This window comes from Meriones unguiculatus, chromosome 11 (assembly GCF_030254825.1).
Source record: "Meriones unguiculatus strain TT.TT164.6M chromosome 11, Bangor_MerUng_6.1, whole genome shotgun sequence".
Classification (NCBI taxonomy): Eukaryota; Metazoa; Chordata; class Mammalia; order Rodentia; family Muridae; genus Meriones; species Meriones unguiculatus.
Genome location: NC_083359.1, coordinates 87117171 through 87143573, shown reverse-complemented (window position 1 = coordinate 87143573; position 26403 = coordinate 87117171). Strand labels below are relative to the sequence as shown.

At 43.4% G+C, this 26403-nt stretch overlaps 2 protein-coding genes across 3 annotated transcripts in view; one reads left to right on the top strand and one right to left on the bottom strand.

Moving 5' to 3' along the window:
- The window catches only part of Mael (maelstrom spermatogenic transposon silencer), a 65108-nt gene that overhangs the window by 35198 nt on the left and 3507 nt on the right, over window positions 1–26403 (top strand). Inside the window, exon 12 of one of the 2 annotated variants that reach the window (XM_060364616.1) lies at window positions 778–1126. The exons of the other annotated variant lie outside the window; for it this stretch is intronic. Coding sequence (XP_060220599.1) covers window positions 778–965 — 188 coding nt within the window. The 3' untranslated portion in view covers window positions 966–1126. Of the gene's footprint in view, window positions 1–777; window positions 1127–26403 lie in introns of those variants that run through there. 2 annotated transcript variants of the gene reach the window in all.
- Gpa33 (glycoprotein A33) overlaps window positions 25070–26403 on the bottom strand; it is a 33589-nt gene continuing 32255 nt past the window's right edge. The window contains exon 7 of the mRNA XM_021652181.2: window positions 25070–26395. Coding sequence (XP_021507856.1) covers window positions 26266–26395 — 130 coding nt within the window. The 3' untranslated portion in view covers window positions 25070–26265. The remainder of the gene's footprint in view (window positions 26396–26403) is intronic.

The following is a 26403-nucleotide window of genomic DNA, read 5'->3' as shown; positions in this document are numbered from 1 at the left end:
TTCTGGGTCTTCTATTTAATTCCATTGATCCACCAGCCTGTTTCTATGCTTCAGGTTTTTCTTGTTGTGCTTTCTTGGCAAAGCATATGTTCCTCAAGAACTTGGGGACCACCCCCGTTAGAGATTTGTGTTTTTGTGACCCAGGTTTCCTGATGCCATTTCTGTGTCATTTGCAGGATTGGTTGTGTGTGATGTGGTTCTTGGACTTGACCATGTCTGCACGGTAACAAGCAGCTTCCCACAGTGTCTGGGACCAGAAGAGAAAGGCATACCTTCAGTTTTTTTAAGAATGGAGTTACACCTTAAACCTTACAAAAAGATTCCAGGGTGTTTCTGGGTGGCCATGAGGATAATAAAAGGAGCTTGTTGAATTGAGTTTTGTTTGAAATTAGCAGTTCAAGCAGTTTGAATTTATGTGTTATTATCACTAGTGTAATGTAGCATTCCTCAGACTTTTGTGTAGTATATTTCTAAGAAACCCTGTTTTTCTTGTAACTATAGTTAGTTTCAGTGTGATATATGACGCCATTTTGGGACAGGAGAATTTTTAAAAGCTATTTACGTGAAATATCCAGAGGTACCTAGAAAACTTTAGTTAGGGTTTCTTGTCCTAAATAAAAAAAGAAACATTTTTCTTCACCCGCTTGCCTTCTGCTCATGATCTTTTCCTTGTTTCTTAGTGAGAGTCCTACAGTAGTGTGAATTTAAGTGAAATGCCTCTTTATAATGCAGATACAAAATTTCTATGTCTGTTTTACTGTCTTTTCAATACCTTAGGTTATTACCCATCTGGGGTAAAAATTTCGGGGCCCAGCAGCAGTGTTCGAGGAAGAGGAATAACCCGCTTACTGGAGAGCATCTCAAGCTCCTCCAACAACATTCACAGATTCTCCAATTGTGAGACTTCACTCTCACCTTACATGTCCCAAAAAGATGGGTACAAATCTTTCTCCTCCTTTTCTTAATGATGGTACTTTTTGCAATTTCTGGAAAAATAACAAGCCCAACTTCCTTTCTGACTACAGTCATTAAACAGACCACATCAGCAGGAAATGTCACTCCTAAAAACTACTTAATTTGTAAGAAAACTATTTCATAGATTAAAAATAATTGTGGTTGGAGAAGATCTTGGCATTCTTGTTTGTGGTTTTTCTTTGAAGACTTATACTTCCTAGTGGTATGATGAGTAGGTTCTTAAGGTTTGCATAATAGAACAAAACTGGCAGTTTCAGAGCATTTGAAAATGTTATACCATTCTTTCCCCCTGACAGCAAAGGTATTAAGTACCTGTTACAAAAGACATGAAAATAGTATTAACTTAATTCTTTCCAGTATGAAGTGGAAGCCTTATAGTGAGACCTATGGTTGTTTACATTTCAAATAACTAAGAAAATTAGCCTGTAGCAAAAATAATGATTTGCTATTTTAAATACTCTTTGAAGTAATTTTGTCTTGGACAAAAGAAACCAGTTAGCATGAAAGGCCAAAATGAGAGATGAGAGAGCTTATGTTACTCCCAGTCGTGTGTACAAATACATATAATCATAAGCCTCCGAGACTTATTTTCATAGAATAGCTTGGTCTTTCAGAGAAAAAAACCCAAACCATATTATTAATATAATTCAAGTTCTTTACCTCTTCAAAAAAAAATCTTTGCGCATTGAACTAAAAAATGTTAATTTTCTTAAAAAAAAAACCCAAAAACCAAAACTAAGTTATCAGGTAATTACTTTGACTGAGCATCTGGTGAAGAGGTCTCTCTCTGCTCCTGACTCCTGCAGTAGCCGTAATGAAGAACAGTGACTTTTACAAGGTCATACGCAGTTACTGTTGTTATGAGACCAGGTGTCCTAGAACTTATGTGGCCCATACTGGCCTGAAACTCACATTCCTGTTTTGCTCCTGAAACTGGAATTTGAAGCATGTACCCACAAAAGTACATGTGCCCAGGAACACTTACTGCTTTCACTTATAACTGTTTGGGTTCATGACTTACCACTCTACTTTAAGGTGCCAGTTGCTATGCTCAGTAGGCGTCAGAACCAATAGTAACTATTGTTGGTAGAGAGAGCATGCAGAATTTCTGAGCCACCTCAGAAGGTGAAGCACTCTAGTTAAGAGGACCAATCACCATTCTTATCCTGATTAATTTTATTTGTGTGATGAACATGCTTTAAGAGTCTGCTTAATACTGGGTTTAGAATACTAAAATGAAGAAAAGACAGCTCCAGATGACGAGTTCACTGTAATAAACAGTTGGGTGAATTAGTAAAACTGCTCTTCAGTGTGAGAGGAGATGGACACACACCAGTGGGAATCCAGAAATGCATCCTTGGAATGGCTTTTCACAGAATGCGCAAATCACTGAGTATGCAAAAGAACTGTCTCTTCAACCAGCAATCTGTTGGACAGAGCAAGTAAAAAGACACCATCATTAGCCATTAGAAGGTGGAAGTGAAAAAAGTCAGATTATACTAAACACTCGAAACCTGTGCTTGTGGGAAAAAAAAATCAATGTTTTCTGATCTGTGGGCACTCCATTTCTCTCAAGGGGGGCTGGAGTGCTTTAGGATGAGGCCTGAGTCCTCTAAGGCTAAGGTGTGATGTGGAAAAGGTTTTCATGGAGTGTTACAGTTACAGTTTAGCTCTTTTAGAATGAGGTCATGGTGGTAGTGGAAACTCTGGTGTTCTAAAGCCTATGGTGATAATAAAGTGTTACAGTTTTTGGTTAAGCTCCTTTGCTGAACATGGCAGAGGTGCAGGCAAAAGCCCATGCCTAGTTGGCTTACCGGGTGAAGTCCAGACCTGGCAAGGCCCAGGCCCTGTGAATCGCAAGATGACTGTGGTAGAAGGCTGTTGGCATCATGCAGCACACAATCCCATCAGCATGCATGCACCCCAGCACACATATTTGAAATCAGGGATTTATAAACCTTGGGCAGTGGGAGGGATTTCTAGGGTGAATGTGTTTGATTTGATGGGTTCAGGGATACTTGATTTACATGTGCCTCATTTTCCATCATGGTCCTACCACAAGAAGGAGAATACAATATTTAATTATCCTATGGGGGGGTGTCTCCAAGTACAATTGAAGGCCACTGCTGAAGACTGAGATCCTTGTAGGGTGGGGTATTTCCAGGAATAAATAGCTAGCTGAACCCATTTTCTTATCAGTAAAGGGTCTGGCCTGTAATACTAACTGAAGGATATGTGACTCTCCTTACAAGGCCTGGGGTCACTCAGATCAGAGGGTGAGGGAGAAGAGGGAGTCCACCCTCACAGACCAAGCACAAATAAATGGCTGTCTGGAGACATCAAACTTGAACCTAATCTAGCAAAGCCCCACAAATCAGGATTCATACATTGTTGTTAAATTTTTAAATGGTGCAGCTGCTGTGGAAACCTATTTGATAACTTCTTAGACATACAACTACCATAATATAATACTGTATTCTCCTCCTTGTGTCTACTTAAGAGGACTAATCACAATTCCCATAGACACTTGAATATGTACTTATAGTAGCCGCCAAAATAGAATGCAGATGTCCATCAACTGATAGACAAGATGTATATTCATACAATGCCATAATGTTAATGTTACATATATATATATATATATATATATATATATATATATATGAATAAAATGCATACTGCAACATAGAGGCCATGTATTATGCACAATTTTTAGAAAAGACGTGCATAGATAGTAGATTAGTGGTTACCTGGATTTCTTTTGGTTATGATGGTAACATTCTTCAATTAATAGTGATGGTTTTTAAGGTCTTATATTAAAAACAAACACTAAGTTGTGCACTTAGCGGTACACACTACTAAAAGGCACAATTTTAGTGTTAACTTTTTCCAAAAGGTACCTTAGACAAAGGGATGATTCATCTTTGTGGAAAAAAAATCGACAGAAGTCTGGAATTACTTTAAAGAGATGTCACAGCTGTAAAGAGTGCAAAAAAATTAAAATAGTGAGGAAAGATAGATAAACAATATATGTTAAAGGATAGGTGAAATGAACTGGTGTATCTGAGGCAGTTATTTTATGTGTGTGATTGAAAACCAGGATTTTTTTTAACCTTTTCTTCATTTAATCAAAATATATCATTCCTCCTCCCTCTTATGCCTCCATATCCACACACCGCCTAAATTCGGGGCCTCCTCTTTGCTACTGTTGTCAGATACATGTAAGTGAATAAAACCTAAATACAGCATGCTGAGTACTTCCAGTGATGCCTGAATTGTGTATGTGTCTAGGGCTGACTATTTGGTATAGGATAACCGATTGGGAATCATCTCCAGAGAATTTTCCCTCTCACAGTAGTTCTTAATTGCTTATAATTCATCTGGGGATAGAATCCTGTGAGATTTACCCCATCTGTTTTAGACTATAAGCTGGTTTTGGAATTATTCAGGCCTTATTTATTGGTGAGATTTCATGGGTATAGCTTCCCTTGTCACAGCCAGAACAATCTCTCAGCAGACTTCCTGCTCCTCTGGCTTTTACAATCTTTCCAAACCCCTTTCCATGATGTTTCCAAGCCTTGGGTACAGGAATAAAATTGTAGATGTATTCATTTGGTTTGGGCACTCTGTGGTCAGTTGTCTGAAGCTTGACTAGCTGTGACCTTCATAATGGTCTAAAAAGAAGCCTCTTTGATGAGGAGTGTTATCTACATTTCTCTGTGAGTATAAGTATTTAGAATGCACTTAGAATAAGTATGCTAATCTGGTAAAGAGGCAATAATAGATTCTCTAAGATCCATGACCTCACTAGCCCCAGGTAATTGTAGGTTTACAGTACCAGACATGATTTTCCTCCTGCTGAGGGGGTCTTAAGTCCAATTAGATAGTTCTTTGTTACTGTAAAGATGTATATGCCACTTTTGCACCTTTAGAAATACCTTGCCATGCTGGTTGTGAATATGGTTGAGCAAGTGTTTGTGGAGTAGGCTATCAAGTCATTTGGCCGTATGCCAAAAAGTAGTAGAGCTGGCTCATATGGTAGCTTAGTGTTAGCTTTCTGAGAAGTCTCCATAGTGTTTTCCAGAGTGGCTGCACCAGTTTGCAGTACCATTAACAGTGACTAAAGGTTCTGCCTTCCCCTCATCCCCATCAACATTTGTTGGTTTTCTTGATCTAAGTCATTCTTACCAGGGTGAGATGAGGTTTTGAAGTTGTTTTAATATGCATTTCCCTAAAGATATTTTCCTAGCCATTTTATTGTTTCTTTTTAAAACCTCTGTTCAAATCCACAGCCAGTTCCATGAGGAATAAAGGTGAAGTAAAGCTAGAACAGTCTTCATAGAGAAGTAATATGGTGAGGGAGGGACTTAGCTCACCAGACCCTCATCAGTGTATTACAACATTTATGATACTAAGATTCTTAATTACCTAAGTAAAGATAGACAAATAGTAACAGAATCAAAAGTCCCACCCACCTATAGAATAGTGATATATGACAGAAGTGGCATTTCAGAACAATGTGGCTATTCAGATGATTATCCAGGAACAATTGATGCATGTATTAAGGTAAAACCTGAATTTCACTTCTCCACACTATTTAAGAACAGTTCCATTTTGTTTAAGGACTTTGTATGTGAAAAAAGGAACCTTTACAACCTTTAAAGAAAACACCTCCTAATCTCAGACTTTTAAGGATTTTAAAAACATAATAACAGAAGAGTTCTCTACAAAAGAAACGATTGCTGTCTTGAGCTATATTCAATTTAAGAAATTGCATTCATTAGAAAATTATCTACAATTACATTATATTTAAGAAACCACATTCAGTTTTAAAAGTTGTCTAACTGAAAAGAATATGGAAATTACAATTATAGGCATGTTCACCACAACCAGTTGAAATTATGCAGTCTTCATCCTAAAGACAGCTTCTCCTACTTCATATGCTAAGGGCTGCAATTAATGAGTTACCAGAGACTTTAAAAATAAAATGAGAGCTCTTCATGTGCTTTTTCGAGAAATGGGGTGTCCTTGGTTCCTGAACTGCAACTTTGTCCTTACTTGATAATTTTTGGAAGGAAAACAAATAGCCTGAAGTTTAGAGTTTGGTGTAAGCTGAATGCCACCTGGGGATTTTATTCACCCACTGCATCGCCACTAGAGGATGCTAAAAATGTCCATTTCACCATTTAAGTGGACAGGGATGGCAATTTAGATAAGCTGAGCTTCCCAGGAACTGAAAGGCAGATCTGCCCGCAGGACCCTGGGAACATCTACCATTTGTATGAGAACTTGCTAAAAATGAAACACATTGTCTCCTGCCAGCACGCCACAGTGTTAACCACAGCTGCTTTCATGATGAGCCGATCATAAAGGAGAGCAATGAGCACTTTAAAAGCTTTAACTAGTAACATTAGAGCCTTGACTTTTACCAGCTGCAATCAATGCCCTTTTGGAGTTCTTTAAATTTTCTTTCTGGGTTGTTTTTAACCAAAACTCTTCCCAGAAGCTAAAATCTGTCTCTGCGTGCCTGACTTGGAGATGAGACGGTTTGCTCCAATTGCACTGAAACCACATCTACACGTTCACTGTCCAGCCCAACTCCCAGCCACATCCAGTCCATCTATGCCTTGCTGATGTCATGGAACACTTTCCACGCTGTAGTATTTTGTCTCCCAATTTGAGGACAAAAGGTTTTAAAATTTAGTATCACCAACTGTCAGCAGAGGTAGAGCCCTTGTAGATTTCTGGGCTCATTGAGTTTAAATACCAGCTCAGAAGGATCTGGGGGATCATCTGTTGGTTAGGGAGTAGGGGACAGTGCCCTGAGTGTCAGGGGAAGGAGATAGAGGGAGAAATAGAAAGGCACAGTCTTAATAGAGCAGAAGTCAAATGATGCCATGAAGGAGAATGGGTGGGCACAGTGGGAAGGAAGACTCCCACCAGCCACCTACGTCTTTGCTCCTTGCAGTCTGCTGAACAGGTCACACACTCCAGGTTGATGTGTGCTTTGAGTATGATAGCAGTCCTCAACGTTTCGGATCAGAACAGATCAGAAATATTTAATCATTAAACATTACTTGGTTTAAGCTTGCGGTTCCTTTTTGTGGCATGGAATTCAAGAAGTGTTTTAAGATAGAAATAGCAATTGTATTTTTGTCATCAGTTTACCTTTTAATTTGTTAGCTTTAGGCCAGGAAGGAATAGCTGGTTGTATTTACTGTTAACAGTTTACACCTTAGCATTGTGATTAGCGTAAAGCTCATACCATTGGTTGTTCTTGAGCCTTGCAACTAGTTCTAAGCACTTCCTGGGTCTTCACCACTGAAAGACCAGTGATGGTTTTATTGTTAATTGACCCATAGAAGGCCAGCACTTAAAAAGAATGAGTCACAAGCAGCTTATAGCTTTAGTTACACATGTAAAATATACCTCCTTTTTAAATTTTGTTAATTCCCAACAGTCATGGATTGATTAATAGTTAAGGTTTTTGTTTTGTTTTAAGTAGATCTCACTTTGTAACTCATGTGAGCTTGTGATCCTCCTACCTCAGCTTTCCAAGTAAATTGGCAGGTGTTACCAACCACTGATCACAGCTGCCACTTTTCTCAGAGGAAACTGACATATTGTGTCTCATGAGGTACCTGTCTGAGAAGCAAAAAGCTGCAGAGGACCCTTCATTCCCTCTTCTCCCTTGTAGTATACCCTGTCATTACTGTTTGGAGTGCATACTGTACGTAGTTCAGATTCAAAAGAAGCATGATCCCTAGGTCTGACCATTGTCCCATATATTCACTTCTTCGCTCTAGGCAATCGGAGTGATCAGTTTCTTGGATATGTGCCATTCTGCACAGCCATACATTTTATTTTCCCTTTCAGAAACCAGAAAAGAATCTTCTAAAGATCTTGAGTTCGTGGCTAAGGTCCTGCAACAATAGACAGATTGCAAGAGAAAAGCATACAAATGGTAAATTCTGCATAATTTGGGAAACTTCTTATGGAAACAATGATGGATGGGTGTGTTGTTGTAGTTTGTTGAGGACTGAAGAGCTCCAGGAAGTTTGATAGGGCAAACAGGGTCTGATCCAGGTAACAAGAATTCAGTTCTTGCACACTGGTCTCATGGCCTGCTTCAGAGTAAGACAGAAAATCCTTCCTAGGTCATATGGCCTCCAGAGGAGATCAGAAAAGCCTTTTGCCCCTGCTGCTTCTTGCATCTCCCTCAGCTTAGAATAGCTAGTGTGCAGAAGTGCTGGATTTTGTACTAGCACCCCTCAATCCCATCTCTGCCCACACTATGTTGACACTGTATACACGGCTTTGAATTTTACATGGCTTGTCTTGCCTGATGGATCTGGGACCTCATTTCATATCATTCATGTTCTTGTTCTTTTTAATGACTGTGTGTAAGGTAATCTGATAGGCATGGGTGAGGGGTTGCGTGGTGGCTGGAAACTGAGGCCATCACAGGGTTGTAAGACTTACCTGAAGCTGACTGGGACTAACATGGCCAACCCTGGCTACTACTAACTGTCTTTTGCCTCATTAATGCCATCTCTATACCATTAATCTTGGAAATTCCCTGCTTCTCTCAGGCACCTGATATTTTTGCCATATAAGAAAACCTCACATAAAAATAGACAAGGAGGGTGAACCCTTTCGCAAAGGAGCTCTCAGTTCATTCCTAGTGTTTCTCACCGTAACTCATGACTAATCCCCTCCATTAAATTTTACCCTTAAAACAAGCTATCATTGTTGCTGCCATCCAACTGCACATCTCTCCCACGCAGTCCCTGATAGTGTGATTCTGCTCACTGCTACGCTCTTTAATGCTACCTCTACTATGATGGTTTCAGTCTCCATGGAGATGATCTTTGCAAATCCTGATGACTCCTCTCCTCAGTGAACTTGTCATTCACCCACTTTTGTCCACAGTCTTATTCATATACTAGTCTTCATTACCTATAACACATCTCTCCATGCACTCTACTGCAAGCATGATGCACTCAGCTAAGCACCATTGGTATTTATTTATTTTTACATAGGGTCTCATTGTGTAGCCTTGGCTGGCCTTTATAGCCCACTATGAGACCAGGCTGGCTGTGAACTCAAAGAGATCCTTATGCCTCTGCCTCCTGAATGCTGGGATTAAAAGCAGGCGCCACTATGGCAGGCCGCATTGTTGGGTTTTTGAGCTTCTTTTAACATCCCAAGTTCAACAACTCTTTTATTGCACATAGGACTTAGAACCTGCTGATTTCCTCACTTATTCCTGTGTCTTTCTGTATACTCACTGTTGTCTTACCATGTTAAAAGTCCAAGAGGGAGTGATACTCTCACTTGCCTACATACATTCCTCCCTCCTTATTCATCTTTTTCTTTGATTGACACAACACAGTTTTTCTAAATGTAATGCTGGGGAAGCTGAGACATTCAGCTGGAGTTCCCAGATGAGAGTCCTAGGTAGAGCGTGCCCCTTCTGCCATCTCCACAAATGAGCATGGCTTCTCTTTCACTGTAGACACATTTTTTTCTTGTTGGATAAACAATAGCAACTTTAGTTAGAAATGCATTGCCTGCTGGTTGTTCTCAAGCACACAATATTTTAATATCCTTAATTATCTGCTATTTTATGTTTTCTTTGTTAGAGGGTCAGCCTGCTTCTGAACAGAGGGTTTGGAAGGGAAAAGGGAAGTCCTCCTCAGTCCAGAGCCCACTTTTAACAAGGTTAAGCAACACATGACAACTTACCATTATATAACTTATACATTTACTTTATACTTTGTTGTCTTAGAAATATTTGAGTCTTGCTTTTTGTTTTGTAATGTATTAGTCTAAACTGGGATGTAACAAAGTATCAGAAACTAATTTGTTGATGTCTCATTTAGTCTGTAGGTTGCCATTTGTACTGGCTCATTTTGTGTGTCATCTTGACACAGTAGAGTCATCAGAGAGGAAGGAGCCTCAGCTGAGGAAATGCCTCCATGAGATCCAGCTGTAAGATATTTTCTCAATTACTGATCAATGGGAAAGGGCCCAGCCCATTGTGGGTGGTGCCATCCCTGGACTGGTGGTCCTGAGTTCTGTAAGAAAGCAGGCTGAGCAAGCCAGTAAGCAGCACACACACCCCCCCCCCATGGCCTTTTCATTTGCTCCTGCCCCAGCTTCTTGCCCTGTCCTGACTTCCTCCAGTGATGAACAGTGATCTGGAAGTTTAAGCCAAATAAAACCTTTCCTCCCCAATTTGCTTTTTGTTCATGGTGTTTGATTGCAGCAGTAGAAACCCTAAGATACCAATTTACAGTATAAATTTAAGGTTTTGGTTGAAAATCAAACTCTGTAGTTCAGCACAATATTGATTTTGCTGACTGCCTTCGCGGATCATTTAACATACTTATCACCTATAACACCATAAACTGAAAGTTATACTCAGATGCTGGATCATATTTTTATTTTTTCAATCTCATCTTTTCATGTGGTATTTATACTTGTAATGAGAGGAGTGTTTTGTTGCTTTAAAGAATGGTGCTCTCTGGACACATACACTACTTTAGTAATACTTGAAAAACAGCCCGTTCGTTCCCTTTTTCTTTCTTTTTCAAAGCTAAAGGACTTTTACAAAGAAAAGTCCCTCTGTCTCCACCTACATCATCATCTCATTTCTCTAGTAATTTAGGAAAAAGAAAAGAAGTACTTTACCTGTTTTTAAGTTGATCATGTGGGCTGTTGTAGCATCTTTTCAAGAGACCAATGACTTGCGGTGTTTATATTTGTATGGTCATAAATACACATTTTAAAGAGTGTATATAGGTATACTGGTGGACTGCATTGCTTCTAGGTCAGTTTGCAGTAAAGGAATAATTCAAATGGACTGCGTTTCCAAACCTGAAAATTCCAAAGAGAATTCTCACCCTTTTCCAACTCTTGGAAAAATACCTCTAAGTCTTGGGATATCCTTGCCAGTAAGAATCTCTTTTTTCTGGGACCTTGAACTTCACTGGGTAGTCTGTGTTAACAACATTATGGCAGGAGTCCAGGCCACACAGTGTCAGCTGACCTATAGAGGGTCATGTTTATGTGACCAAACTTGTGACAGCAAACCTTCTGTGGTTAGCCCTTCTTCCTGCATGTTGCCACCCACCTGGAAACTCAGTGACTGTCCAGGAGGGGACAACTGAAAACTTGCTCTGGCTCCTGGGTGTTTTATGTGTCTTTTCCACGCTGGGCTGACTTTTTATCCTTTCATGTGTAAACTGTAACCAGGAGAGTAGCCAGTTTTCTGAGTTCTGTCAGTGCACTCTAGATATCTTTTCACTGTAAAAGTAACTCATCTAGGTAGAGGGCTGACTCTTCTGACCCCAGGGCATTGCTTTTGAAACTCAGATCCTGTTGACTCGGGCTTTATTAGTTTTTTGCTGTTACACATAATGCCATCATAGCACTTTGGTGCATTTGTCTTGTTCGTATTTTTTTGCAGACATGTGTTTTGGACAGTGTTCAGGAAATCTAGATTCCCAAATGACAATATTGGGTGTGATTTCTAGATCAAATGGTAAATGCTTATAGAATTTCTCCAAATACTGCCAAAATTTCTCTAAATTATGCTGGTTTTTATTTCTGCCAATAATCTGGGACAAAGTTCTTATTTTATCATAGCACAAGTATGTGGTCAAATTTTGGAGGTTTTCCAGCCTCATTGGTGAGAAATAGTTCGATTTAAATTCATCTTAAAATAAGGTAAATGCATGTTAATAAGTGTTATTTCACAGAAGTAAGGCTAATTTTCACTTTTTCCTTGTGAATTGTCATCTCACATCTCATGAGGATTTTCCTTGCTTCAAATTTTCTTTGTATAAATTAAGACAGGCTTAAATGATAGCAAGTAGAGGAAATGTCAGAAAGACCTCAGGTCCTATGCAATTAGGTTAAGAGAGTGGTGGGGGGACCATGGAGTATCACAGGGCTCTGACACGTGCACAAAAGCAAAAGTCATTTGCATTGATTATAGTTTTCAATTATAAGACAAACATACTGGTAGCCAGTCATGAGGGCGTGTGCATATAATCTCAACACTGGTTGAGAATCAAAGACAAGAGAATCAAAAGCTCAAGGCCAGCCTGCGCTACGTAGTGAGACCCTCTCTTAAGACAGTAGCAAGAAAAGTTAGATAGCTTGGGCGTTCGGGTTTGTTTCATTCATCAAACATCTAATAATTGCTGTGTGCTCACTATGGCACTAGAAATAGAACCATAAATGGACTCTCCCTTCTTCAAGAGGCATAGAGACGACAGTGGCATTCGTCTTCTGATCTGAGCCAAAACATAAGGCCTAAAAGAATATGTTCACATTCTGTTCCCTGTTCCTATATGTCTATATTCTTAACTGGGGTTAGTCACCCATTGGTACTAGAGAGTTCAGAGCAGCACTGATGGTCCTGGTTCCCACCATGAAAATACTGGTTGCCCTGGAAGAGGCTCTGCAGCCTCATTTATCTCATCATCGATAGAGGGGGCAAATCCAGAGATCTTGCCACTTACACAAGTCTGGTGGCTTATTTTCAGGTCTTCCTGAGCTATTTCTACAGGATCAGCCTTTGAGAAGCTGAAAGAGAACAGCAGCTAGAACCCTAGCCCTCAGCCTGGACCCCGAGCCCAGCCTGGTAAATGTGCTGTAAGCAGGGTTTGGTGGCATTGTTCCTGCCTGACTGTTCCTGGGCCAAGCCACAGAACTGTTCAGGGTCATGGAACAAGTTCAAAGGACTACAGGATGTTTTCAGTGTGACAATGAAAGTTGCTCAGAGAAAAGTCAGAAAAGGAAGACAAAGTGGTATGCTGGGGGCAGGAAGGCTGCTCTGGGCTGATAAATTATATAAATTGTTGCTTACTAAGGGGAACTGAGGCTTGTGATATGAAATAGTATATATAAGCAATTAACATTTGTTTAAGGCTTCCGCTCCCACCCCTGCCCCGAGAAGAAAGGGTCCTATAGGAAGCCAAACCTTAGTTAGACCTGTTACTAAACCTTTCATGGCCCCTGAGAAGTCACTTCAGATTCTGAGCCTCAGCTTATCTACAAATTAAAAAAAAAAAAAAAGACATTATTAGAAGGTTGGGATGGGTCAAGTTTTTTTTCACTCTGCTTTATAAGTTCCACATTCCTTTCATCTCACATGCTGCCTTTTTCCTGCTCATTTCCCACCTTTCGAAGTGTGAAGCTTGAGAGTTCATATGCCAGTGCTTTAGGCAGGGAGACTGACAAGCTGGAGTGTGCTGAGGTTGCCTTCCCCAGAAAGCTGCTTTTTAGTGTTTCAGGAGGGTCTGAGGCCTCTTCCTGGATGCCCAGAGAGAAGAGGCTCTCAGAATCCACCTCAGAAAACATCTGCTCCAAGACAGCTGCTGCCTCTGCTCCTTCGAGAGCGATGAGAGGTGATTGCCCATCAGCCTGAGAGCTCGCCTCCTCTCTGGCAGAAAAGAATCTAAAGGCTCTCGCTGCTCAGGTTTTGATTGCTAAGTGAGGCAGGGAGAGTAAGCAGCCTAACTTAAGAGTCCAGGTGTCTCCCTGCAGAAACTCTCTCCTGCCTCCCTGCTATCCTGGACATGCTAAGTGGACAATGGTGTCACTTTGGGCCTCCAGTGCTTGAGAGCTATATCATTTGAAGGTCATCCACCTGCAGTCCAGGACACATTCTCAGCCTGAAAGTGTTGAAAAGCTCGCCTCACCTGGGCTGCACACAAGACTGACAGGAGTAAGGCTGATGGGAACTTGGGGAGTGAACCTCACCTGAGGACAGAAAAGCTTATTGCTGTGTAGAGACTACACTAACTTTATGCCACACTCTGAAATCCCTCTGGTTTGTTTTATGACGAGTGGAATAGAAGCATAAAGGCTTTTAAAAATAATTTAAAGGGAGAGAATACTATATTCTGTTGCCTTATGGACCATCTTGCCTTGGGCTTTCCTCAAACCTTATCTGCTCCTCTGCATTCCCTTCCTCCATCTGCTCTTAAACATGTCCTCAGAATGTGTCCTTAGCTCCTTTCTTACCACACACCCTAATCAAGATATCTCTTCCACACCCAGGACTACTTCACCCTTCTTTTTGTTTTGTTTTCATTCTGTCTTGGACAGGGAGGAGACTGGTTCTTTTTCTGAAACAAGGTCTCACCCTGTCATCTGGGCTGTTCTGTGCCAACCAGGGTAGCCTAGAACTTGTGGCGATTTTCCTGCTTATGCTTCTAGAGTTTTAGGTCCCAGGATACCACCGTGCCTGCCCTCTTTGATGCCTGTAACCCCAAAGCCCAAAATCAGCCACAGCTCTCCAGAGCCCCATATACTGAACCTCATCCCCCAAAACTGTTACTAACCTTCATTGCTAATTCAGCCCTGCCTTCTTTGACAAAGATTGTGAGGTAGATTCAATAAATGTAAAAGGTGAAAACTAAGGAAAGATAACATCAGTGGGATGATGAAGAGAGGGAAAAAAAGATGAAACTACGGACAAAATTTGTTCAACTCCATTTTGAAAAATTCTGTATAGTTCAATTTTCACTCTGAGTTTCTTAGCAACCATTGCAAAAAAGAAAAAAAAAAACAGTGTGAGGTGTCTCTTAAAAAATACATAGCAAATCCATTGTTTGTCAGTAGCAGTGACCTTCCAGCAGGCAGATTTGAGGGGAATTTTCCAGGTGGAGTCTTTTCAACAAATAACTTGCAATGTACTAAACCATGCCTTTGACAACATCCTAACTATAAATACAAAGGTGGAAGCTTTGTGCTACTTCTGACAACTTCCTACAACACCCAGTGGCACAATGCCAAATATTTATGTAAAGTAATTCCTGAGTCAAGATAGTACAACCACGTCTATAGCTTTGAGTGCTTGCCTCAAGAACAGGGAAAAGTAGTTGTTGCTGGCTTCGTGCTCTTCACTCCAAGTATTTCTTCAGCTAGGTTTTGAAATTATTGTTTGGCAGTGAGCCCAAAGTTAGTCTCTTTAAGTTTTGGGAGTGAAATACTATGTGCCCAGTTTAGATGCAGATGTTCTCTCCAGCCAAGGCAGGAAGGAGGGAAGGGCGTATTGTGTCCTCCTACGGGAGCTAAGATGCCTAATGTTCAATACTGCCCAAGTAGAGGCAACTCTGCATGGTGCTCTGAGGGGCTTCCTGAGGGACCACTGATGAACAGAACACAATGCAAGGTTTCCTGTCAACCAAGGGCATCAGCAGGTGAAGTCCCAGGTAACTGTGCAAAGGTAGAACTGTGCTGCTGCAGCCAGGTGAATGGAGAGGACTCTGCTGCTGCAGGCAGGAAAACTGAGAGGACTCGCTGGCAAAAAAGTGGACCCGTTGGAGGCTTCAGAATTGGCTGCCGCTTCACCTGAAGAGACTGAGGTCTAGGCCTCTCCAACTGGAAAAACTTTTGTACCCTTTCTCCGCAGTGTGTTGCGTCGGGCAGATCATTCCCTATCCAGTCACAACTGAGAAGGAAGGCTGCTGTAGCCCAGCACTGCAAGCCTGTAAGACAAGGCTGGGCCTGCTCTGGGTTACTCTTGATGAGTTGAATAATTACCCCATTTTGTGAAGCAATGGCTTTGACCCAGGTTATCTCATTTTGTGCCTAAGCACCTTGTTTACACAACTGCCATTTGCCAGCCCACCAGGAGGCACAAACTGATAATTATCTGTGCCAGTAAATGATAATACCTATAAATATGCCATGTCAGAAACACCAGACACTGGGGCTTATCAGTCGCACAGATGTAGCCCTAAGGCTGAACTTGGCAAGCAGACTGACTAGTAACCCAATCATTTGCCATGAGCCTCTTGCAGGAAAACTGTCACAGTGAATGGACCTCTGCCTTTGTCCCCAAGCTCTATCTCTAGCTTAGTTTCTCCTGCCCTGTCAGCCCTTTGCCTCCAACTTCAGGACAGTTTTTGAGGGCCACGGCCACTTTAACCCTTTCTTAGCCATCCTGTAATCTGCAAGTGTGTGTGTAAATTGTTTTAAATACAGTATGTGTTCTAAGAGTTAATGCAGGCCTTGAAAGAAAAGAATCTGTGATTGCCAACAGCCAGCTATCAGGCAAAGTCAACACTAACTGATAAACTGCAGCCAACTAAACTGATAGATACATCTTTGAAATTTTTATTATTCAGACATTGTGGAAAGATGCAATCGTCTAGTCTCTTCTGGACGTGGGTGCATGACACACTGGCCTCAGGCATCAAGGAGGTGCTAAGCCAGAAGTAAGAGAACCCTTGACTGGGCTCCCAGCCTCTGCACTCTGCAGGCCTCTATTATTGCAGTCAGGAGAGGAACTGCAGATGCCCTTGTCTGGGGATCAGGGTTTCCTGGACGTAGGGTAGCCTTGTAGTCTCAGGGCCTAAGCAAACATTTGTGGATTCCTAGACCTCATTTTCTTGGCCACCGGATTTAAGTGCAACTGTCATGGACAGGTAGGTGTCCAGGCATTACTCCTTTATAGCTACTCCAATGCACTCCATTCTCTCTCTCTCCCTCTCTCCCTCTCTCCCTCTCTCTCCCTCTCCCTCCCTGTATAGGGAGAATGCCACCTCCCTATACAGGAGTATATAGGAAGTATTAGGAAAATGACAGCCACAGAAAAACCCGCTTAAACAATCGAAACAAATCTAGTTTTGCAGTCTTAATTGGGTTTTATTTGCAATTCTAGAATCTGGCAGCAAAGCAGACTATCAACACATTTGCAGATTACATTTATAGCGAGAGAAAAGGAAGTGACATACAGAGAATGGAAGCAGACACAAAGACAGTTTTCCTAGCGATCCTTGTTGGCTTTATCTGGATGTAGTCTGAACAGTTGGCCACCTTTGATTGGCTGAAGTGTGTGGCTGTGAATGGCTGGGATCTAGCTTCTCCTTACAAGGACCAGTTAGTTCCTCAGTTGGGTTTTTTGTTTGTTTACCTAGTCAGTTAGACTGTAGCTCCTTACATAAGGACTCAGGCCAACTTTGGTTTAATTTTGTCTGCAGCCAATAGAATTCCAGTAGAATCCTTGTTACAGAATGGTGGTTGGTAGTTAAATGCTCTGCTTATCCATCCCTTAGTGGGACCAACAGCCCAAAGCACATTTTAAGTTTCTCAGTGTTTTTCCTGAGGGATTGGGCCCTTCAGCTTCCACCTTCGGGAAGGGGAAAGTTGAGTGGTGTGGGATGCTGATGAGTTTGTGTCACTTCCCTTGTCTCTGGGTGATCAAAGGCAGCGCGCTGCTCTGACATCTGCTGTGTGACAAATACCTAAAGAGAAGCAATTTAAAAGGAGGAGAAATTTGGAGCACAGTTTTAGAGGTTGTGGTGCATGGCTGGTGGACTCCATCGCTCTTAGGCCTGTGGTGAGAATATTATAGCAGATATAGTGGAGGAAAAAAGTCTCCTCACCTTGCGGTGGGTAGGGAGCAGGGGTGGGGCTTGGGGGATGGTATGCCCTGAAGGGGCATGCTTCCTGCCACTGCACTGCTGCTTCTTCCAGCTGAGTCTCACCTCCTATAGTTTACACCAAGGTTGCCGTCAAATATGAATCCAATAGATGAATCCATTGGTTAGACAGAGGCTCTCATGACCCAGTCACTTCCCCCAAAGCCTATCAGGTGACCAGTGGTTCTTTGAGAGGCTTTTAGGGGATGCCTTGTATCCAAAGGCAGTCAGACCTCTATCTGAACTGGCTGCCTCCTGTCCATGACCCTAGGTCACTGGTCTCTTTGGCCAAGTCACTTTCTCAGTGCTGAGGGTAGAGCCCAGGCCTCAGCACATACTCTACTGCTATGCATCCCCAGGGTAAGCTCTTTAAGCCCTGGCTTGCAACTGTCTTAACAGCTCATAGTCACCTTGAGGAACGCCCTTCTAACAGTAAAGATGAAAAGTGGTTAGACTCTCCAGCTGTGAAAGGAAGAGGAGCTTCTATGGGCTGCATGCTTCACACATGTGACCCATAGCAGACCAGGGAGGACAACCGTGGCTGAGGTGACCATGACTATGCCTTGCTGCTCAGAGTTACAGCAGCAAAATGAGTTTAGAAAGTCCAGTGTTCACCCTGGTAGCCCCTTAGACCCGCACCACACCCCTCTCCATCTCCCCCTCTTTCCAGTGTTGCAGTTTGCTCTGTAGCTTTGAATGAATGTGACTTCATGGCTAGTAACTGAGAACCAAACAGAATCGTCTCTTCATTTTTCTTTTCTCTCCCCTCCCTTCCTCCCATCTTCCCTTCCTCTCTCCCTCTCCCTCCCCCCCCCCTCTCTCTTCTTCCTCCTCCTTTCCTTCTTGGTTCAGAACAGGGTCAGGGGAGGATTACTGAAAAATCAGTTCAGGAACTTTCTGCTTTTGCATTTACGATGGCAGATTGTTTCTATACCTCTCAGCCCTGGAAAGATCCTTCCTTTTAAGTCTTTTATAGGTTTTCTGCAGAACTGTCCATTGTAGCTTGGAGACGAGGCCCCTCTAGACACTATTCTGGGAGGTGCTGGAAACCTCAGGAGGGATTGTCTGGCTCCAGTAGGTTAGTGGATGTGCATGTCGGTGGGACAGTATCTTGTCCTGGGCTCTATTGTGTCTTGCTCTCTGCCCTGTCCTCCACGAGGTGAGTCCCTTACCTCCACCACATGCTCCCCACAGGGATGCTCTGTCTCACCATGCATGAGCCCAGAATCATCGAAGCCAGGTGATAACAGACTGAAACCTAGGAAACCACGAGCTAAAAATAAAGCCTTCCTTTCAAATTATCTCTCTCGGATATTTGGTCAGAGACAAAAGTATGACTCACATGTATCCATAGTACAAAAACTTCACAGGCTTCTCCTGTCTGCAGTAGTCTCAAGACCTTCATTGGGGTCTTTGTGATATTAACATGTTCTGCTTCCCTGATAGGAAAAACAAAGCTGGGGATAACTAATGATATGCTGAGTATATACTAACAAACAAATACAACATACATACATACATACATACACACATGCACACACATGCATACACATGCACACATATGTACATGCATGCATACATATACACACATGCACAAGTATGCACACACATAAATATATATACACACATGCATTACCTCTAACCCAGCACAGGGGTTTAAATGTTTTCAAATATCTCATTAGCACAATGGAAAGGAATAAAAGACAATCATGAAAGAACAAATGACAAAATAATAGGCTTTAAACCAGTAATGCCACTACTTTTGCTACATGTAAATTCTCTAGCTGGGAGGTGGTAGCACACACCTTTAATCTCAGGCAAGTGGATCTCCATGAGTTTGGGGCCAGCCTGGTGTACAAAGGGAGTCCAGGAGAGCCAGGGCTACACGGACAAACCCTGTCTCAAAAAAAAAGTAAATAAAATCAATAAATAAGCTCTCAAAACAGAAGAGATTGCATCCAGGCACTGTGGTATGTGCCTCTAATCCCAGCTCCCTAGAGGCAAAGGTAAGCAGATCCTGACTTCAAGGCCAGTATGGGTCCCCTAGTGAGATCTTGTCCCTGAACCAAGAGAGTGTCAGCATAGATTAGAAAAGGGAAGTCTAATTTAAATACAGTGACAGAAATGCAGTGAATGTGAAACTATGAAAACAGATGTATCATAAAAACAAGGAGCATGAAATGTTTTTATCATGCAGAGGACCTGAGTTTGCTTCCCAGCATGCACCTGGGGAGGATCACAACTCCTCCTCCTGGCCTCTGCGGGTACCTGTGCACTTGGGAAAATACACATAGACACATACATACACATAAATTTTAAAACTGTAAAGTTGTTGTATTAATCACAGTTTCTACTTCATCATAGGTATATGTCTCACATATTTATAGCATCTTAATATATGTTATTAATGTCAAAACAAGCAATGATGGCAATGGCTTCTAATCTATAAACATATTAATTTATGTTTAACATTTATTAATACAAACCTCAAGGCAAATAGTATTACAACAGCTAATTAAGAACACCTTCCTACTGACAAAAGTGCCAATTAAGTAGGAAGACATAATTATTTTAAATGTATCTAAGAATAGATAGGCAAAATAAATTAAGTAAAGTAAATGGAAATGTAAAAACCAATTGCATTTATAATAGTATCAAAACCATTAAGCATTTCTAAATGGAACAAAATAACTATAAAATCTCTACATTGAGAACTCTGAGAAACTAAAGGTGCCTGAACATCAGGAGAAACATGCACCTTCATAAGCTAGAAGGAGCCAGCATTCCTGACGTCACTTCCCAGCTTGATGTATTAACTAAAATTCCAAGAGTTTAGTTCATAGATTAAAAACTAACTCTTTGTATGATACCAAAAGTCAAAGAATCTAGAGTGGTCAGAAACAATCCTTAAAAAGCACTAAAGAGAATAACTGATTTATTGCAGCCAAGACATATTCTGCAGTATAGTACGCAGGGCAGTATTGGCATAAAGACAGACAAACATCCCAGTGGAGAAGAACAGAGTCCAGAAATAGACTCACACCTACATCCTCAATTGATTTTTTTCCCCCAAGATACCAAGGCAGGTCAGTGGGAAAAAGAAACCTTTCAGTAAATGGTACTGAAACAGCTGTATGTCTGTGTAGACAGAAGTGCCTTCAACTTGAGCTTGAAGCCTTTCCACCACATCTAGAAGTCAATCTGAGTAGGGGACTGCATCGGAAAGCCAAAGAGTAAATGACGGCCTTTCACAAGCCAGGCTCCTCACCAGGAAAGGCAGTGCTAGGTCACACATAGCAGAGAGGGAAAGATGGTGGATGGAAAGTGGTTTACAACACAGAGAAAGTGCTCGAATAAGTAAATGAATGAAATAAAATGGGATTATAGCTTCTCCCAGCCAAAAGAAACTCAAATGAACCCTGTGGCTTGTTGGATTCGAAACGGAGACATTGGTGGAAACGCTTAGCTTCAACATGAGAACACAGCTGTAAGTTCAAGAGTGCGGCGTGCCTTTCAGTCACGCTGATCTGTCGGCTGCTGAGAAGGGCTGAGAGCAGTGACTCCTCAGCAGCGATGAACACATCTCGCTTTCTGAAAACCATGATCCTAAACTGGGCAGATGGAGAGACAGCTGATGTCAGAGCTGGGACAGAAATGGTACAAAGCAAGCTTGCAGTAAGAAGGTGCAGACAGAATGACTGCACTAGCCAATCTGGAATGATTCAGATATTAGAAGAAGAAGAAAAAAAGCCAGCGATGGATTATCACCTGCAGAATGAAATAGAAACACAGAATTCTGCAGACTATAAATATGTAAATAAAGTTTAAGGAGAAAATGTTTACCTAGTCTTTGAGACCCTTCCCATACAAGTGTCTGCAAGTGGGAAGTGAGTCGAGAGATCTTGCAAACACCCTGGTCAATGAACAGAGCTGATAGCCCCAGCAACAGGAAAACTGGAATCCTATGAGGCCTGCCCTGACTGATAGGGTGCGGGGACACAAGGGCACAGCTTCACTTGTGTGGATTCCTCATCAGAGATGCACGGCTTTAATCAGAGGACCCGCCAGACAACTTGGGGATGGGGATGGGGCTGTCATGAGGCGGTGATGTCTCCTTCCTGGTTTGGAGGCTATATTATAGTTGTGTGAGAGTATCTTTAGATGAAGGGAGCTCACTAAAGTGTTCATTGTGTACAAAGTTTCACAAGGATACGGTACTTCACACCATTCAGGCACAGGCTTTGTTTTGTGCTTAGACCTTGCTTTAAGTTTGAGATTGAAAAGAGGTAGGGCAGAAGTCCTGCTGAATCAAGCCACTGTGCCTATGTGTGGGTGCTGCTCCTGCAGCCTCTTCTGGCCCCAGGATACACTGCTGTAGGAGCATCGAGCTGAGGAGCCTCCCCACTTCTGCCACCTCCTTCTGCATCTTGAAAGGCAATGAGTGACACCTGTCCTCACAGAATAGGCTCTGACTGTCTCTGAAATCCCTTCAACTTTTTCACAAGGTTGAATGTGTCACCCTGTCCTGCAGAAGGTGCCGGGGATGAAGCGTACCTGATGAAACAGAAAACTCACAGCTCATTATGCAAGTTGATTACCTTCTGAGCAAGGTTTCATTCTGTAGCCCATATATGAACATTTAAAGGCAACAGCCCTAATTCTGCCTCCGTTCAAATTTACCTTATGCCCACCTTCTGCATATACAATAGGGCCAGGAGGAGACGTGATCAGTGGCAAGAGCAAGCTCCTCATCATCGGATATGGGTCTCATCTTCATCCTACCACCTAACTGGCATGGTCACCGTGAATGACATTAATCCCACCCCCACCCCAGACATCCTAGCCTCTTCTTTAAAATGAAAAATTTGTAGAGGCTGGAATGAAGCAATGGTGGTAGAAGCCAACAGCCAATTCTTGTTCTCCCCGTGTCAAGGTCACAGGCTGGCCTCTTGCTGCCTCCTGATGCACTGTGTATCATGGTGACTCCACTGTGGCCTGAGCAGAGTCTCTGTGGACCGAAGTCGAAAGAGCGTGTGAGATCTTCCCAACTTCTGACATCTTGTGTGTCCTGTCTCCTCTGCTGGCCGGTAGCAGACAGTGTCCTGGTACCCGAGGGTGGAATATCCACCCATTAGACAGACAGGAGGTCTGTGGCTGGCGTGGTGGGTAAAGGTCCTGATGACCTGAGTCGGCTCTCACATATTCAATAAATGAAGGAATAAATACGTAATCAAATATGTCTTTTTAAGACAAACAGGAGATTGAGACCTTGAGTATCTCAAAAATTGCTAGTGTGTGAGAGAGCAACTTCCATTGATTTTTTTTCCCGGTCATTACAATTTTTAAGTCCATCTCTGTAGCACTTTGGTTTACCTTAATTGAAACAAAAATCCAGTCAACAGCCTGGCAATCAGGGAAAGAGCGTCCACTTCAGATGAGCTTGAAAACCGATAACAGATCACAGCAGAAATTTACCCACAAGAAGGAGCTCCCAGTCCGAGCTGACTTCTGACTTCGCTGGAGCTGGAAGAAAGTTTCCTCAAGTCTGAAAAGAGTGCGTGACTAAGAAGACAGAGAGAAGGAAGTTAACATGGTGAGCTGAGGCTGCACAGCAAACAAGGGCCTTCAGAGATGCTAACTCCAGGCCTCTAGAAGTGTACCTGAGAGGGGAAGAGAAACAACTCCAGTTTCAAATGTGCAGGGGCGAGGGCAGAGAGGCTCGCAGGACCATGCTTTCCAGCAAGATCGCCTGTGAAGATGACAGGGCCGTGAAACAAGCTTGTAGAGTCTCCACACAATGTAACGCCTGCTTATAAGTACTGCAATAGATGATGAGAGTTCCTGGGAGGCAGCCAACATTTTTTATTCTGCTTCCATACTAAGCAATTGAGGGCCCCCCCCATTGGCTCATAGATTTGAATGCTTAGTCATTCGGAGTAGCTTGAGATGGGTTGGTAGGTGTGTGCTTCTAAGAAGTAAGTGGGAGTGGACTTTGAAGTCTAAAAAGCCCAAGCCAGGCCCAGTCTCTCTTCCTGCTGCCTGGGGATCCCGATGTCAAACTCTCAGCCACTTCTTCAGCACCAGCATACTCCCGGCCATGACAATGGACTAAACCTCTGAAACTGTAAGCCAGCCCCCAGTAAATGCTTTCCTTCCTAAGAAGTGCCGTGTTCGCAGTGTCTCTTCATAGCAATAGAACGCTGAGACAGCACCTATCTCACACTGCTGTCGTGCACAGGCCAGCAGCTGCTCCCGAGCGCACAGCCTTCCTGCTTGCCTGCCATTGTGTGTACCAGGCCCTGGCATCTCAGCCTCTGAGACCTGATACTTTGCCGCTGGCCTCAAAAACAACTGCATTGTACACCTTGAATTATGAGCTGCAGCTCATCCTCCGGGGACCTTGCTGGACTCTCGTGGCTTGTGGGAACCCACAGCAACCCAATTGCCACAGTTTCTGGGCCAAAATAAATTCAGCAGGAACCTGTAGTGGTGCTAGCTGCTAATGAGAGTTGACACCCGAGTAATAGAGCCCTGCCCTGGAGAACGAGTGAGTGAGCACCTGCTCTGTCTTGTCAAGTGTCATCTTGCAGCCAAGTGTCATCTCCTCTTTGAATCATCCCCAGGTGCTCACTCAGTCTCTCTCTCTCTCTCTCTCTCTCTTTCTTTCTCTTTCCCTCTCCCTCTCCCTCTCCCTCTCCCTCTCTCTCTCTCTCTCTTCCCCCTCTCTCTCTCACACACAAACACACATACCTTGCCCCAGTACTTCTCTGTCTCATGGACCTGTTCCTGTGTCTGCTTCCTGCCTTGGGTTCTAGCTCTTCTAGCTCTGTGAGCAGCACAGCTCGTAGCAGGTGCTCAGAAAAATCCTGCTGAAGCAGGGCCTGTTTTCTCCCATGCTCTTCCCTAAACCCACACTAAGATGAGAGCCTGAGGAGGACAGGTGACAGGACCAACAAGGACCGAGTAGCCAACAGACATGCTTGTGGAGGCATGAACCTTGAGGGACGGGGGTTATCTCAAAATAGCCAGTGGGGTAGGAGCTAGCCTCGAGCAAGACACCCTACACAACGTTCCAGATGCCCTCCTGGACCAGTTCCTATGCTCATGCATCTTGTAGGCAGAGACAGAGATGAAGACGTATACCCGGATCATGGCAACACCATACGCCAGATGCTCGGACAGGAGAAGCGCAGGTCTCCACAGGAATGAACAGGACGGGAATGACCTGGAAAGTGTCTCAGGAGTCTATTCAAGTGGAACACTGACTGTGGATCCAAACTGCTTTGGGTGACCATAGCTCTCTGCAACAGAACGGCCTTCCCATTTCCTCAGGAAGGTCACCGTAGGGTGTCACAGTCGAGGGAGTCTCTGTCATCATCTTGGAGGCACATGAATGATTCCCAGGCCTACTCAGTCTTCTGACGCTGCAGGCTCCCAGAGCCTACCTCCACCATCAGGCTGAGCCTTGTCCTGTCCCCAACAACCCTGAGAGTGACTGCTGCCCATACCTTGACCACAAGTAATAGAACCCCAAGACCTGGTCACCCTGCCTTACCAACTTGATAGGCAGCAGGTATACTTGGCACCAGCAAAGCACAGATGAACAAAGAGAAGCAAATATCCACTGGTAACTTTATTGTTACAGAGGCATTTTGAATGAAACAAAGACTTGAGAGAAGTATATAAAAACATGTATGCACATAAAACCAGAAGAAGATTTTTTTACAGTTGTTTTTCTGCTGATGCAGAAAAGTTTATCTGATGGTTAAAAAAAAAAAAAAAAAAAAATTTGGAGCAGCTCATCTGACCTGAGTCCTGGGGAGGGAGGAGAGATCCTACCAAAAGGGGAGGCTGTGGGCAGGCCGGCTGGCATCCAGAGGCCGGTGGCTGGGCAGAGGTGGGAGGCAAGCAAGCCTGTGTGAATGCTTATTTTAAATCAGTCTGCCCACCTTACCAGGCTGGAACAGGGCCTGAGTGGAGTCGTCAGGTGTTCCAAGTCACACGCAGGAGGCAAAGCCCTACCCATGAGGGCATGTTCACCCATGAGGCTGCCAGGCTCCAAGACCCAGGCCCTGTGGGCAGCATAGCTCCGATGGCCTGACATGAAGCCTGGTGTCTGGGTATGGGGTAAAGGGACTTTCCCTGCATGGTAGCAGTCAGGACAGGACTGAGGAAAATTGGGGGAGGGTGTTCCCAGAGTAATGGCCTATAAGGATGGGAAGGATTTTGACAGACAGATGCAGTTGTGTTTGGGGAAGTCCTGTCTCTGGGAACAGGCGCAATACGGTGGGAGATGAGGCTGAGGGAGAAGCTGGAGCCCCCGTAACCCCCAAACACGGAGGGCACAATTAAGCTGGGTAAATCACGGAGACTTCCATCTTGCCACTGATTTCTTTTTTTCTTCATTCAACAAAAATATTGAGTGCAAGTTCACTCACAAGCCCTCCCCCGAGTGCTGGGCATGGTTGGGAGGGCAGACTCCCACCCTGCTGAAGCTGGCACTGCTCCTAACAGAAGCAGCCAGCCCCTGGTCGCCTGATTTCCAGGAGCCTCCGCCAGCCATAAGGGAGGCAGATAAGGAAGGATGCTGTCTGGCTAGGGAGAAGGGCAGGCCCTGAGTCAGATATAGCAACGAGGAAAGGTCCTTTCAGTGTGGTTGTCAAGGTAACAGGTAGGACCCCTGTATCCAAGCCAGTGATGCTCCCCAGAGGCAGATACAGGGGAAGAAGTACTCCACCAATGCCTGGCAGGGGCAGGTCTATGGGGCTGGAGAGGAAGGAGGCCAGTGGTAGGCGACTGGGCCCTAGCCCTCCCTCCTCTTCCACGGGGCAGCAGGCCCCCTTCACTGGAAGGGCTGCTCTGGAGAGTTCCGCCCTGAGCCCCTCTGGTCCTCATGCCCATAGTCATCTTCGTCTTCCCGCCCTCTGGAAATTTCCTTCTGCCTTTTAGGCTCTTGGTAAGCTGCCCGGTTCCTGCGGGG